This window comes from Prunus avium, chromosome 6 (assembly GCF_965620075.1).
Source record: "Prunus avium chromosome 6, drPruAviu1.hap1.1, whole genome shotgun sequence".
Taxonomy (NCBI): Eukaryota; Viridiplantae; Streptophyta; class Magnoliopsida; order Rosales; family Rosaceae; genus Prunus; species Prunus avium.
In genome coordinates, this window is record NC_142289.1 from 16,558,742 (window position 1) to 16,575,864 (window position 17,123).

Consider the following 17,123-nt stretch of genomic DNA (forward strand, 5'->3'; position numbering starts at 1 on the left):
TTTGGGATGTGAAAAGCCTCCAATAGTGCTGGTGGTTACATAAATGCTGATGCTACTTCTCGTTTTAGGCATCAATGATAATAGATGTCTGGTTGTTGTTTTTATCTTTCAACTTCAGTTATTTCTGGAAAATTGAAGTTGTTATAAACAATAGGCATCATTTATGTAAGGAAATGGTAGGTATTTTGCTTGTTTCACATCACACTTTACTTAGTTACTGTAATAGTATTTAAGAAAGGCCTCATTTCCAAATCATGTTGTGTTGCCATTGCTCATAAAAAAAAAAAAAAACATTATATCAACAGTAATTTAAATATATCCATAATTGTCTATATATATAAGCAAAATACTTGAATGATCCATACTTGTCACATCCAAATCACAAATTTACCAGCCCTACACCATAAATTATCCATACTTGTCTATGCATAAGCAAAATACTAGCTAGAAAGACATAAAATGAAGGAATGTTTAGCTTAATCAAAAAGCCATTCTAGGACATGACTTGCCAATTCTCCTCGCACCTCATCCAATTCCATTTGGGTGTCCTTCCTTCTAGCTCTATACTGGAAAAAAAAAACACATAGAATGTAAACACAAAATATGAACATAAGCTTAAAAAATGCAAGGTACTAAATTTGCATAAGATATGTTGTCACTTCAAATGAACCAATATGCAAATTTACGAAATCATATTGGTGAACAAGAAAATCTAATTTGTCAATCAATCTAATTAGATAACAAGAAGTCATTAATTGGATCCCACTTCATGTTTAAACTAGCAATTAAATGATCATGTGATGGGGTAGAGAGTTGGACAAGCACAGCTAGCATTTTTTCTCAATTGACAGACCTAACTACCAAAAAAACAGAGGCACATTGCTGTGAAAAAAAATTACACAAGGTTCATATTAACACAGACCTAACTACCAAAAAAACAGAATTTGTCAACCAATCTAATTAGATAACAAGAAGTCATTAAATGGATCCCACATCACGTTTCAAATAGGAATTAAATGATTATGTGATGGAGTAGAGAGTAAGCCAAATTTTTCTGTTAAGAGTAAGATAAGAGTCAATGGTGAACCATATGCAACCAGACCTCAGCATATCAAGTGAGAACAAAAAGAAGAAAAACATAATAAGAAGAATTAGGATATGCATTTAGATATAAAGAGACATAGCATATGCAAATTTGGCACAAAAACAAAAAGAACACACAAATCAATTCTAGACACATTTAGCTCAAATGCCAACCATAATTAGTCCCCTTGGTGATCTCAAAATGCACAAGTAAATGCCCCTTGGTGATCTCAAAATGCACACGTACATATCTAATTCAAAGCAGAGTCGAGATTCCGTCTTCTTTCTTCATCATGAGCAGTTTGTGTCATAACTTGCAAGCCCCAACAACTCTGGGCCTTCGAGTCGATGGTTGTTCTCAAAGCTACAATATTGGAACCGAAAAAGAAAAAAAAAACAAATAAAGATTATTTCATATAACCACAGGAAATAAACTAGCTGCTGGAAATAAAACTAGCCGCTGGAAATAAACCTAAGTTTCCTTGGCATTGAAAACTGAACTTGCTCTTAACCATACCAAAGCATAAGTTCATAAATCTCTGTTCTCAACGAATAGTGAGAAATAATGCACTCAATAGTTTTAAACTTCTACACTACACTACACGCAGACAAAATTTCATGAAGTGTTGAAACGTGGTGGGGATTGTGGGAACTCTAGAACAGTGTTTAATGAACTTATTTATTTCTTAAGACAGTCCATAAAATTTAGCAGTGTGCAGTGTCTGAGAGACCAATTTGTGTTTGACAAAAATCATTCAAATATGTTCACTCAGCAAACCAAAATAAGATAGCAGCAATCCCATTCGTCGACTTTATTCTCTATACAAACATCCTATAGCATTGAGGATGAAGTTTCACCCATTTCCAGATATGTAGTGCAAATCCAAGAAACTATACTTTCTGTTTATTTAATAATCATTCCAAAAATTTACTCCAATAGACTGATAATGATGAGAAGAATAAAGTGCATAGCCCAACTCATTTGTCCATATACTCATGGTAATTTGCTTCTTATGTCATGCGAAATTCACATTTTCTTAAAATGAAGTGTCAAAAAGGAAGGGATGAGCTCAAATACAGATATTTAAAATATAAAAGAAGAGAACGTGTAGTAGCATTGGTTGTAGCCAGGGAAGAATTAATCTCGTTGAATTAACAAAGGAATACAAGATAAGGAAGCAAAATGATAAATGATAGAAGTGACCTACTTGTTTAAAGGGATGTGCTCAAATGGTCCACTGGTAGGAATCGTTCCACATAAATCATTGTTGGATACATCCCTGGAAAAGTGGCAATTTTAAATGATTAACATGCATTTATAACAGAAAACATACAATAAGGAAACTGCCACACTTGCAGAAAAAAGAAGGGATTGAAGAAATAGATTGAGACAAGAAGCACTCACACAACTTTGAGGCTTGAAATACCAACAAGATCCCGCGGGATTGGTCCAGTTAACTTGTTATCATTGAGACGTCTACCAATCCAAGCAACAATGAAAGGAAGGCATTTATTACTACGCTAAAAAACCTCATTGTATCAATCTCAGTATACATATATATATATATATATATATATCTATATATGTATAAAGAAAGAGAGACACAGAGACACAAAGACACAAAGAGGACCAGTAGGTCATGTATTGATACAAGGCCAGTGATTAGTCCCCTAATCTAAGTAACACTCAAGAAATTGCAAAATGCGACAATTCAAAAGCTACCAGATTCATTTTCCGGTGTTGCACCTGTGATCTAGGATCCCAAATAAGTTATCCATCAATATTCAAGCAAAAGTGGAGTTGTCAGAAAACCAACCTCCCAATTTCTCGTCCAAGAAAATAGTCTAAATTAAGCCAAAACAGCCCAATAACACAGGTAAAGTGCAGTGCTTAATTTAATCAACTCACAAAAACACAAGTGATTTCAATTTCCCCAATGAAGAAGGAATGGTCCCTGATATGTTGTTGTTATATAAGTCCAAGCTAATGAGGCTCTTCAAGTTACCAAGCTCAGCTGGAATAGTTCCTTGAATGTTATTTTTGTACAGCTCCCTACATAATAAAGAGGTATAAGGGTTAGCCAGAAAGTACTTTAATCCAAGAACCTAAAATAAATGTAAGCTTTATGAACAACCCCAGCATATTGTCAGAGAAAATGAGAAAGGCTAAGAAACATACAGATATTGAACAACCCCATTCTAGCTAAACATACAGTTAAACAAAATCATCACAAAGGTAAAAATCAGTCAGTAATTTCCACAAATTACAGAAGAAAATAAATAAATAATCGTAGCAAATTAATAAGAAACGTAGAAATACCATCTGTAACATCTCCAAAAGAAGAAAACAGTCTCTTGAGTTGTTCATTATTAGTGAAGGATGATAATCTTAAGCAACAAACCCAAGAATCAAAACAAGCATTTTAAACAAAAAAACCCTAAAAATAGATTTGAGAGAAAGAAAGGGAAAGAGAGAATACTGCTGACGAAGAGCTGCGAAACTCAATCTTTTGGCCATCTCTGTGTCAACCCAAATCCCAGATATCTACTTTTTCTTTGAGCATGAAATCTGAAGAAGCAGATTTAACATTTATAGGAATGTATAGGAAGAAAAACGAGATCCAGACTCAGATTGGCTTTTGGCATCGCACCAAAGGTGTCCAGTAGAGAAACTAGAAAGACTCTACTAAAATTTGAAGGTTTCTCATGCACCAAAGGCGACCTTTCGAAGCTCGCCGCGGCTGAGGGATGGGCAGGGGTGGCTGGGCTTTAGCCCTGAGGAAAGCACCGGCCATGGTCGGAACATCTGAGAGAGAAAGAAGCAGTGATGGAGGAGAGAGAAGAAAGAGAGAGTTTGAGAGGGAGAGGAAAAAATTGAGAGGGAGATGGAAGTTAGGGCGAGAGTTTGAGAGGGATTGAAAAAATTGAGAGGGAGATGGAAGTTAGGGCGAGAGTTTGAGAGGGAGAGCGTGAAAAATTTTGGACTAGCGTTGACTACCCTTTAGGCATCGGTGGCTTTTTAAAAAAAAATGTCCATCTTAAAAAAAAAAATGGCAAATCACTTTAGGCATCTATGATTATGAGAGATGATGCTAAAGGGAATCAAAGGCATCGTCATAAAAAACCAAAACTTCGTACTAATGTCTTTGTACCTGTTTAGTATCGTTATTTATAAAATCGATGCCTAATGTCCTAATAGCATCGATTTTCGTTTTACCGATGCCTATGTAGTGTTGCTGAAAGTGAAATTTGGCATAGTGAACGGTCCAAAGAGGGCCTTAATATCATTTCTCAAATGTCATGTAATCAAATTGCACAAGAACGAGTGACTTTTAAGTGCTCAACCAAATCAATGAATAATGAGATCAAACAACAACTCAGATGACAAGAAAAGTAAGAATATGTGTATAACACTCATGAATTGAAGCACAAGGCTCAAAGCTCACATTATATGGTTATACAAGTCTAATTTATGATTCATACAATTCTTTAGATCATGCAAATCCTTTAATTGGAAAATTATGAAACAAATGGCAAGTGCAAAGAAGGTTTCGAACATGTCATGCTAGAACGATGCCAAATTAATTAATTAATTAATTATTATTTTTTACAATAAAAATTTACAAGGAAAAAAATAAATAATAAATAAAATTCAATTTTTTATTTAAGTCATGCAACATTTATCACAATCTCATCAAATGTGTTCGGAAAGTGACTAAACAAGATTTAAAACAAGAAAGAAATTTAAATTTTTTTTTTTTTTTTAAATTTTAAGAAAAACCAAGTTTACTTGCTAAACTCCAATACCCCCAAACCTAGAAATGAGCATTGTCCTCAATGTTTAAAAATTAGCCACAAACAATGTCATAACAACAAATGAAAGGTATTAAAGCAAATAAAAAAAAAATCACAAAATCACAAAAGAAAACAAAAACAAAATAATTATAAAATAAAAATTACAACACAAACAAAAAAACAAAAAAAAATGAAACAGTAAACCCTAATCACACAATTCTGAAACCCAAAAATTTTTTGAAGCCCAAAGCCCACAATTTCGAAACACAAACCACGGTGAATTTAACCCACTTTGAAACCCAAACTAAAGTGAAACCCGACCCACAATTTGTTTTCATTTCCGGCTTTTTATTATTATTTAGTTTTGTAAAAACAAACTATCGAACCGTGATTAGCAACACAAAGAGCGGGATTTTAACATGGGTCATGATGTCTCGGTTCAGTGTAAGGGACCAACTGACAGGGCGAGACACGTGTTGATGCGTAGAGGCGCCGCAGACTCCACAAGCAAAAATTACGGGCTCATGGAAAGGGGCGAAGACTTTACTGAACGCGTTCATTCAGAAAAGACACGTCGTGATAAATGAGTTGGGTATGGTTGGAAGGCGAGAAGGTTGTGGGACTCAAGGAATGTTGGAGATTCATAAAATGCTCAGATGCTGCAATGGCTAGGGTTTGTCAAAGACTAAGTCTATAAGAAAGGGTGAAAAAAAAACGCAAACTCAGAAACACACAAAAGAGAAAAGAAAGAAAGAAGAAAAGAGAGTGAGAAATCAAATGGCCTCTAACTACCCATTTTCGTTGGATCTCAACCTAGCTCCACCGACTCAGACACGAGGCCAAGCAGTGGCACCACTGTGGATGCCCTACTTTGCCTCCGCACGGGGGCACGTGACAGTGAATGACTCAATACTGCTGGACAACGATGTTGCCCTTGGAGTTGCTAGAAATCTAGTGACTCCCAAGGATATACGGGTGCTGGGAGCAAGGGATGACAACCGGGTCGTGAGCGATGCTCTGGCACTAAGCGTGCAAAGCACCGGAAGAGGATAGCCATAGGGCTAAACTCAAATTGGTAGCGGAGACCGCGTGGAGACCGCGTGGAGCACGGTTAAATTGTGGGACTCCTCTACCGCTGCCTTATCAGACCTCTGTGCCACATGCAGATGATCTGTCGGAGTGAGCTTGCTGCTAATCATGCCTCCTAGCAGCACTGCTCTGTTCGACAGTGCCTCAGAAAAGTTCGGTATTGCCTCAGCAAAGTTTGAGGGCGTGCCGTGATGATATGAAGAGTTTGGAAAGACAGTGTTTGGAGGAGCCCTTGTCTGGGCATTTGGTGGTGCAAGTGAGAGCTCAAGGTTGAGATCATCAAGGTGAGTGCATGAGGATGCCATTTGTTTTGCTTCTGAATTTTTTGATGTTTTTCCTTGAGTTTGCAGGAAGAAATGCTGGGTATCATCCGCTTGCAGAGGTGTGGTTTAAATAGACATATGCTGATGAGAGAGAGCCAACACCATTTCGGATTTCCCGGGCATGCTCGACCTAATCGCTTCAAGGGGGAGCACATTAACTTTCACTTTACTTTTCTTTTTTCCGTGTTTTCTGGTGTTTTATGTTTTTGCCCGTTACTTTCATTTTCTAGTGTTTTGTGTTTTTGCCTTTCCCTTTCGGCTATCTTCTTTGTCTTATTTTAGTTAGGGAAATGTGTTTTCTTTTCCGTTTGTCGTCTTTGTTTTATTTTAGTTGGGAAGTGTGTTTTCTTTTTCTTTTTCTTTTTCTTCCTGCAACCTTACTCTTTTATTTCCGAAACAAAATAACGAAAATACAAAAACAACAAAATAAAATAAAAACAACAATAATGCAGTAGGAAATCATTTCTTCTCGGTGCTTGGTGTCTCGACCATTGGAGCTTTGAGTTTGGCCCTCTGGCTGTCCTCTTCCGGGGCTTCACGCACAGCCTCTTGGGGCTCATCACTTGAGCTCCCAAAGATCGCAATCTTAGCTTGAACGTAACTACTCTCGCGATCTGCTTGTTTGCGTTTACCCGGTCGGTCTAGGTCCTCCAGCTGTTTTCGCATGTCGCGAGAGTACAACTCTACCATTTTTGATAGGTTTTTATTCTCGTCCCGCAATACTTCTAGCTAGTGTCGATTCACCTCCACTATCCTTGACCTCTCCCTTTTCAAGCTTTTTATAGCAGTCTGACACTCCTCAACCATACTTCGCTCCGCCGCCAACTGAACTTTCCAACACCCCCAAACTTAGATTTTGCTAGTCCTCGAGCAAAACAAAAGAAAAAACTAAAAATGAAAAGGAAAAATCAACACAAGTCCAATTCCATGCTTCAAAGCAACAAGCACCAATGGGTTGTGTAAGCTGGGACTTAAACCCAGTTCTCTTGCTTGTTGGGCAATTGTCCTTTTCTGTTGGACTACAAACACAACTTGTCCATTAACGTCATTAACTTTTGTTTGTACCATATCTGACCCTCCACTCATACAACGACACGTGGATCATCTAAACCCACCCAAGTACCCAAGGCATCGAACAATCGGCATCGGCTACCGATGGCATTGTCTGAAAGCTACCAACGGCTGCTGCAGGCCCATCTCGTCTACAATCGGTACCCCCTACCGATTCTGCACAATCAACCTCGAAGCACCCGCCCGAAATATCTAAGGACTCGTGTCAACCTCATAGGGCCCTCCCACGAGTCCCACATCGGAAATAAGTACTAAGAGCATACAAAATGCCCTCTATAAATACACCCCTCCACCACAGTACAGGGGAAGACTTTTCAGCTTGACTTTTATACTTCTATATGGTCAACAGCAAGAGCTCTTAAAAACAATCTTACTTGAGCATCGGAGGGTCTTAGGCTGGTTCCACACCGGTTCCATAGACCTCACGAGCTTCGCTTATCTTCTATTCAGGATCAGCATCCAAGGACAGGAAGAATCGGCATCCAACACCCAATCGATCTCTTGATCGTCCATCCCACTTGTAAGTTGCACTCATCTCTATCTATTCAAGATTTAGCGCCAACAGATTGGCGCCGTCTGTGGGAAGCGACACAAAACGCTATGTCGTTCTCCTTCACGAGTGCTCTCGGCACCCTTTTGAGCCATGCCCTCGGCACCTCCTACAATCGGCCTTCGGCCTTCGGCACTCTTGCATCATTCGGCGCGTGCGATGTCTTCACATCCCCCCAATGATTCGGCATCTGCCATCGGCCTTCGGCACCCATCATCATTCGGCGCGTGCGGTGTTTTCATATCCCCCCAATGATTCGGCATCTGCCTTTCGCCTTCGGCACCCATCATCATTTGGCGCGTGCGATGTCTTCACATCCCCCCAATGATTCGGCATCTGCCTTTGGCCTTCGGCACCCATCATCATTCGGCGCGTGCGATGTTTTCACATCCCCCCAATGATTCGGCATTTACCATCGGCCTTCGGCACCCATCATCATTTGGCGCGTGCGATGTCTTCACATCCCCCCAATGATTCAGCATCTGCCTTTGGCCTTCGGCACCCATCATCATTCGGCGCGTGCGATGTTTTCACATCCCCCCAATGATTCGGCATTTACCATCGGCCTTCGGCACCCATCATCATTTGGCGCGTGCGATGTCTTCACATCCCCCCAATGATTCAGCATCTGCCTTTGGCCTTCGGCACCCATCATCATTCGGCGCGTGCGATGTCTTCACATCCCCCCAATGATTCGGCATCTGCCTTTGGCCTTCGGCACCCATCATCATTCGGCGCGTGCGATGTCTTCAAATCCCCCCAATGATTCGGCATCTGCCTTTGGCCTTCGGCACCCATCATCATTCGGCGCGTGCGATGTCTTCACATCCCCCCAATGATTCAGCATCATGCTTCAGCCATCAGCATCAGCTTCAGCCATGCTGAACGGCACCTTCTAGGAGACACTTCTCCAGCGCCTTTTCTCAAAGCCATCAGCCTTCGGCCATCAGCTTCAGCCTTCGGCCATTAGCTTCAGCCATGCCGAACGACACCTTCTAGGAGACACTTCTCCAGCGCCTTTTCTCAAAGCCATCAGCTTCGGCCATCAGCTTCAGCCTTCGGCCATCAGCTTCAGCCATGTCGAACGGCACCTTCTAGGAGATACTTCTCCAGCGCCTTTTCTCAAAGCCATCAGCTTCGGCCATCAGCCTTCGGCCATCAGCTTCGGCCATCAGCCTTCGGCCATCAGCTTCGGCCATCAGCTTCAGCCTTCGGCCATCAGCCAACGGCCATCAGCTTCAGCCATGCCGAACGGCACCTTCTAGGAGACACTTCTCCAGCGCCTTTTCTCAAAGCCATCAGCGTCGGCCATCAGCTTCGGCCATCAGCTTCAGCCATCAGCTTCAGCCTTCGGCCATCAGCCATCAGCTTCAGCCTTCGGCCATCAGCCTTCGGCCATCAGCTTCAGCCATGCCGAACGGCACCTTCTAGGAGACACTTCTCCAGCGCCTTTTCTCAAAGCCATCAGCTTCGGCCATCAGCTTCGGCCATCAGGTTCGGCCATCAGCTTCGGCCATCAGCTTCGGCCATCAGCCTTCGGCCATCAGCTTCGGCCATCAGCTTCAGCCTTCGGCCATCCGCCTTCGGCCATCAGCTTCAGCCATCAGCTTCAGCCTTCGGCCATCGGCACATCATGCCATCTCTTATCCAAGCTCACTCCCTTGGGCACTTGGGGGACTACATACCACCATCGGCAACTATGGGACCATTGTGTCCGGGTCAGAATGCCGAATACACATTCAAGTCCCCAACCGAGAAGCTTCTCAATCGGCAACTTGGGGGACTACTGTTTGTACCATATCTGACCCTCCACTCATACAACGACACGTGGATCATCTAAACCCACCCAAGTACCCAAGGCATCGAACAATCGGCATCGGCTACCGATGGCATTGTCTGAAAGCTACCAACGGCTGCTGCAGGCCCATCTCGTCTACAATCGGTACCCCCTACCGATTCTGCACAATCAACCTCGAAGCACCCGCCCGAAATATCTAAGGACTCGTGTCAACCTCATAGGGCCCTCCCACGAGTCCCACATCGGAAATAAGTACTAAGAGCATACAAAATGCCCTCTATAAATACACCCCTCCACCACAGTACAGGGGAAGACTTTTCAGCTTGACTTTTATACTTCTATATGGTCAACAGCAAGAGCTCTTAAAAACAATCTTACTTGAGCATCGGAGGGTCTTAGGCTGGTTCCACACCGGTTCCATAGACCTCACGAGCTTCGCTTATCTTCTATTCAGGATCAGCATCCAAGGACAGGAAGAATCGGCATCCAACACCCAATCGATCTCTTGATCGTCCATCCCACTTGTAAGTTGCACTCATCTCTATCTATTCAAGATTTAGCGCCAACAACTTTAAAACTTGAAATTGTCTAGTTAAGAAAAAAATTAAAGTAGGAAAGCCAATTAGAATCAAACAATGTTACCGATCCCCGGCAACGGCGCCAAAAACTTGTTGTGTAGATTTCAGCTGCACCAAAATGGATTAAGCTGCATCCTCAACTTGTGATACTCGCAAGTGCACGATCCGTTTGGTAGTATAGCATATGTAAGTGCGAGGTCGATCCCACGAGGATTGGTGATTGAATGATCCAATTCAGTTTTCCTACACAAAACAGAAATGAAAAAGAAAGGAAATAAATAAAACAAGGAAGAAAGAAACAACTCAAGCAAATAAGTTCCCAAGTTCAATTTAGATTAATGGATTGATTCTAGCTAAAGTATGATTAAGCCATGGTGTGTGGTCATAACCTTGTGTTCCTAATTCCCTAATTTGATCATTTGTTGTCTAACCTAAAATTAAGCATTAGGAACCCATTAAGCATAGAAGAACAATTTAAACAACCAAGTATGTATCTAATCCCTGTTGTCGAATGTCCATACATACTCTTCCTATTCATAGTTCAATTCGAATTAAAGCATGGTGCATACTCTTAATTCAAACCAAGATAGCTAACATGCAAGCCTAAATGGTGATCAATCATTCAAACTAGCATATTAACTTATAAGCATAATGAATAAGAACAAAAACCATAATTGAAACTTGGAAACTAATTCAACTTGAAAACTTAAGAAAATAATTTACATTACAAAGAAAAATAAATTACAACTAAGAAGCAAAAGGAAAGCTAGAATTGAGAACTAGAAAGCAAAATTAAGAGAATTTGAGGGAGAGAAGGGAAGGGAGCTCTAGAGAAGTGTTTGAGAGCTCCCCCCCTTGGGGTGTGTTTACAAGCTTAGAGAACCTCCATATTTATGGGCCTAAGGAAGTGAAAAATCTGAATTCAATATGGCTAATGCATACAACACTTGTTTTATAAAATCTGAAATGGTTGATGCACTTGTATTAGAAAATTTGAATTGGTTGATGCACTTCACCAATAAATCCCACCAGCAGCCCTAGCTCATCTTCATGTCACCATGACCAAGCTTCCAACCAGCTCAATAGCTCATGCCTAGCTCACCATGACCAAGCTTCCAACCAGAAACAATAGCTCATCCTGAGGTCAGTATGACCAGCAACTTCAAGGGCTTACGAATTGGGCTTCCCTTAAGCAAATTAAGACTTTAAGCACTCAAACTTGAAGTTCAGAATGTCTTCTTTCCAGCCATATATCATTTGGGCCAATCCAAGGTCGGAGGAGGAAGTTAAGGCCAAAACAAATTGCTAACTCATTTTGCGCGCTGATAAAATCCATCCTGAGCATGGCTCTGTGTTTGCTAGGTAATAGACTCCATATTTATGCAATGGGGCTGAAGTTTGGATATGTTATAGTACACACCCATTGGAACAACTTTCATGAAGAATGCTGCCTCATCAGAGCTGTGTAGGTTGCTGAAACAAAGCTTGCAATATGACCTACGGAACTGGACTGGCAGGGGGCTGTAGCCAAAATGAGTTTGTCTTTTAAGCTCTTCATCCATTCATCCAAATTAGGCCTTAACATGCTTGAATTGCATGAGTTATGCTCTCTTGCTCTATTTGCCTACAAAACACACAAAGGGAGGCAAATAACTTAGAAATCTAATAAACTAAGCAAAAGAAGTAAGTAAATAGGGCATGTATAAGTTTCAATTATGGTTTTTGTTCTTATTCATTATGCTTATAAGTTAATATGCTAGTTTGAATGATTGATCACCATTTAGGCTTGCATGTTAGCTATCTTGGTTTGAATTAAGAGTATACACCATGCTTTAATTCGAATTGAACTATGAATAGGAAGAGTATGTATGGACATTCGACAACAGGGATTAGATACATACTTGGTTGTTTAAATTGTTCTTCTATGCTTAATGGGTTCCTAATGCTTAATTTTAGGTTAGACAACAAATGATCAAATTAGGGAATTAGGAACACAAGGTTATGACCACACACCATGGCTTAATCATACTTTCGCTAGAATCAATCCATTTATCACCTGTGAACAGTGCCGTGAACAGTGAAAATGAACAGTACGACCGGTCGCCTGAACAGTAACGACCGGTCGTTTTTGGGCAGATTTGTTTCTCTGTTTTTCCAGCTTCGACCTCTGTCCAGTGTTTTGCCTATAACTTTCCAACCGTTTATCCAAATTTCACGTTCTTTATACGGTTGGATTCAGCACAGAAAATGGAAGAACACAACGTGAACCAAAAGTCCAAAATAATTACGGAAACAAATAAAATCAGTGACAAAGACACATAACGTGTCAAACACGCACACACACACACATTGGGGGGGGGGGGGGGGGTTTGATTTGTTTGAAGTGACCTATTTCTATTGCATGAAAGTAAATGGACTTTGAAATTAAATGAGAGTGGCAGAGATGAATTATCAAAGAGTGGAATTAAAATGTAACATACACTAGGGTTTCGGAATCCACCCTAAACAATTCTACCAAAGTTCAAGAATACTCAAGTGATGAACTCTAAATGTGTTGATGAAAATGTTCGCAATCAAGACCATGGGTCGTGGCTCAAGACACATTGATTCTCTCTAATATACGTAAAGTGCATGGTTCGTGCTACAATACTTGTGCCCTCCCCATAACCGAACCTAGGTATGGTTCGTACTTCGATTCAATTACAAGGAGAACCCATTAAGTTCAAAGAGAATATGAACATCACAAGAATCCTAATAGCATGGTGTTTACATAGGTATTCAAGAAACCAATTCACATGGATGATTCTTACTTCATCCATTTATTGCTTAGGATAACATGAAGATACACATAATCCCAACAATCTCAAGAAGCATGCTTTCAAAGATGGCCAACCAAGGAAAAACACACATCAAGGATAGATTAATTTGGTGAATTGGAATTCATCAACAATATCTAGAAATTCATACACTCAAGTATCAAAACAATAAGGTAATCATGTTTAGGGCTTCAACCAAAGCCCTAGCTATGGAGTTTAGTTGCTCATACTTATTCCAAATACAAACTCAAAATAAAATTAGAAAGAGTTTACAGATTTTGAGAAAATGATGAAAGCTTCAAGGTCGCCAATGGTGGAAGCTTTCTTCTCCACTTTGCTTGGCTGCACCTTGGCTTTCTCCTAGCTCCCAGCTCTCCAAAATCTGCTCCCTTGTGTAGAATGCTAGAATGACTTCATTTCCCCCGTTCAAAACCTCTCCCACTTCAATTGCAATTAACTTTGCTTCCCTCTCTCCTCCTTTCCAGCTTTTACTTTTAGTATTCTATTGCCAAAATCTTCACCCATCATCCTTTGTCTCCTTTGTCATGATGAAGCCTTGACTTCACAAAGATGCCAAATGCTTCAGAATATATCTCTTTTACAAAGGTAATTCCTTGTTACCAAGAGTTATGGTAACAAGAAATTAAGATGACACAAAGGAGGTGAAAGCTGGCCAAAATCGGATTTCCAGAGCTGTGGTAACATGCTGGATTGGTTGGATAGGCAATACTTGTCCAATGGAGCTCAAATTTGGATATGTTGTAGTTAACATCCATTGGAACAAGTCTCATGAAGATCATGACCTCATCCGAGCAACAGAGCATGTTGATCCCAGGCCAAGAAGTTGACCTACGAAAATGAACAAAAACAAAATTTATAACTAATAATGCACTTTTAGCTCATTTTCATTCCAACCAAGGTAAAATCTAAGAAAACACAAAAAGAAAGTAAAAAGCTATAAAATGTCAAGAACTAACTCAAAATAGTGGGTGAATAACATGAAAAATCATGTGTAAAAATGAACCGAACACCCAAGTTTTGGGCTCGATCCGAAATCAATAGGTGTGAGAAATTGGTCAATTCAATTTCAACGGCATTTCATTCCTAATTGGAGTGGTTGGTGTATTTCACACTTCTGGCGATTGGATTTCACTCAAAACTCACCAAATGACTCCTCCCACCATATTATGATGTTGCCCAAGTTTTGGGCTCGATCCGAAATCAATAGGTGTTCCAAATTGGACAATTCAAGTTCAACGGCAGCTGATTCCTAATTGGAGTGGTTGGTGTATTCCATACTTCTAGGGATTGGATTTCACTCAAAACTCACCAAATGACTCCTCCCACCATATTATGATGTTGCCCAAGTTTTGGGCTCGATCCAAAATCAATAGGTGTTCCAAATTGGACAATTGAAGTTCAACGGCAGTTCGTTCCTAATTGGAGTGGTTGGTGTATTCCATACTTCTAGCGATTGGATTTCACTCAAAACTCACCAAATGACTCCTCCCACCATATTATGATGTTGCCCAAGTTTTGGGCTCGATCCGAAATCAATAGGTGTGAGAAATTCGGCAATTCAAGTAAAACGGCAGTTCGTTCCTAATTGGAGTGGTTAGTGTATTCCCTACTTCTAGGGATTGGATTTCACTCAAAACTCACCAAATGACTACTCCCACCATATTATGATGTTGCCCAAGTTTGGGGCTCTATCCGAAATCAATAGGTGTGAGAAATTGGACATTTCAAGTTCAACGGCAGTTCGTTCCTAACTGGAGTGGTTGCTGTATTCCATACTTCTAGCGATTGGATTTCACTAAAAACGCACCAAATGACTCCTCCCACCATATTATGATGTTGCCCAAGTTTTGGGCTCGATCCGAAATCAATAGGTGTGAGAAATTCGACAATTCAAGTTCAACGGCAGTTCGTTCCAAATTGGAGTGGTTGGTGTATTCCATACTTCTAGCGATTGGATTTCACTCAAAACGCACCAAATGACTCCTCCCACCATATTATGATGTTACCCAAGTTTTGGGCTCGATCCGAAATCAATACGTGTGATAAATTGGACAATTCAAGTTCAACGGCAGTTCGTTCCTATTTGGAGTGGTTGGTATATTCCATACTTCTAGCGATTGGATTTCACTCAAAACTCACCAAATGACTCCTCCCACCATATTATTATGTTGCCCAAGTCTTGGGCTCGATCAGAATTCAATAGGTGTGAGAAATTGGTCAATTCAATTTCAACGACAGTTCTTTCCTAATTGGAGTGGTTGGTGTATTCCATACTTCTAGAGATTGGATTTCACTCAAAACGCACCAAATGACTCCTCCCACCATATTATGATGTTGCCCAAGTTTTGGGCTCGATTCGAAATCAATAGGTTGGAGAAATTGTACAATTCAAGTTCAACGGCATTTCGTTCCTAACTGGAGTGGTTGGTGTATTCCATACTTCTAGCGATTGCATTTCACTCAAAACTCACCAAATGACTGCTCCCACCATATTATGATGTTGCCCAAGTTGGGCTCGATCCGAAATCAATAGGTGTTCAAAATTGGACAATTCAAGTTGTACGGCAGTTCGTTCCTAATTGGGGTGGTTGGTGTATTCCATACTTCTAGCGATTGGATTTCACTCAAAATGCACCAAATGACTCCTCCCACCATATTATGATGTTGCCCAAGTTTTGGGCTCGATCCGAAATTAATAGGTGTGAGAAATTCGACAATTCAAGTTCAACGGCAGTTCGTTCCTAATTGGCGTGGATGGTGTATTCCATACTTCTAGCGATTGGATTTCACTCAAAACTCCCCAAATGACTCCTCCCACCATACTATGATGTTGCCCAAGTTTTGGGATCGATCCGAAATCAATAGGTGTGAGAAATTGGTCAATTCAATTTCAACGGCATTTCGTTCCTAATTGGAGTGGTTGGTGTATTCCATACTTCTAGCGATTGGATTTCACTCAAAACCCACCAAATGACTCCTCCCACCATATTATGATGTTGCCCAAGTTTTGGGCTCGATCCGAAATCAATAGGTGTTCCAAATTGGACAATTCAAGTTCAACGGCAGTTCGTTCCTAATTGCAGTGGTTGGTGTATTCCATACTTCTAGCGATTGAATTTCACTCAAAACTCACCAAATGACTCCTCCCACCATATTATGATGTTGCCCAAGTTTTGGGCTCGATCCGAAATCAATAGGTGTGAGAAATTGGTCAATTCAATTTCAACGGCATTTCGTTCCTAATTGGAGTGGTTGGTGTATTCCATACTTCTACCGATTGGATTTCACTCAAATCTCACCAAATGACTCCTCCCACCATATTATGATGTTGCCCAAGTTTTGGGCTCGATCCGAAATCAATAGGTGTTCAAAATTGGACAATTCAAGTTCAACGGCAGTTCGTTCCCAATTGGAGTGGTCGGTGTATTCCGTACTTCTAGCGATTGGATTTCACTCAAAACTCACCAAATGACTCCTCCCACCATATTATGATGTTGCCCAAGTTTTGGGCTCGATCCGAAATCAATAGGTGTGAGAAATTGGTCAATTCATTTTCAACGGCATTTCGTTCCTAATTGGAGTGGTTGGTGTATTCCATACTTCTAGCGATTGGATTTCACTCAAAACTCACCAAATGACTCCTCCCACCATATTATGATGTTGCCCAAGTTTTGGGCTCGATCCGAAATCAATAGGTGTGAGAAATTGGACAATTCAAGTTCAACGGCAGTTCGTTCCTAATTGGCGTGGATGGTGTATTCCATACTTCTAGCGATTGGATTTCACTCAAAACTCACCAAATGACTCCTCCCACCATATTATGATGTTGCCCATGTTTGGGGCTCGATCCGAAATCAATAGGTGTGAGAAATTGGACAATTCAAGTTCAACGGCAGTTCGTTCCTCATTGGAGTGGTTGGTGTATTCCATACTTCTAGCGATCGGATTTCACTCAAAACTCACCAAATGACTCCTCCCACCATAATATGATGTTGCCCA

The 17,123-nt window shown here is 40.7% G+C and overlaps 1 protein-coding gene across 2 annotated transcripts; it reads right to left on the reverse strand.

Annotated features, from left to right (window-relative positions):
- Positions 1 to 316: 316 nt before the first annotated feature.
- On the reverse strand, positions 317 to 4,081 carry LOC110770493 (uncharacterized). 2 transcript variants are annotated; one of them, XR_015836250.1, is made up of 6 exons: positions 3,564 to 4,081; positions 2,993 to 3,136; positions 2,489 to 2,560; positions 2,292 to 2,363; positions 1,258 to 1,447; positions 317 to 566 (listed from the first exon to the last, which is right to left on the reverse strand). XR_015836250.1 is itself a non-coding variant. In XM_088254001.1 (6 exons), the coding sequence occupies exons 1-5, from the start codon at positions 3,599 to 3,601 to the stop codon at positions 1,375 to 1,377; spliced, it is 399 nt and encodes a 132-aa protein (XP_088110127.1). In that variant the 5' UTR covers positions 3,602 to 4,080; the 3' UTR covers positions 317 to 566; positions 1,331 to 1,374. The 2 variants fall into 2 exon arrangements, 1 of the variants encoding a protein (XP_088110127.1); XM_088254001.1 differs by having other exon boundaries at positions 1,331 to 1,447; positions 3,564 to 4,080.
- Positions 4,082 to 17,123: the final 13,042 nt, after the last annotated feature.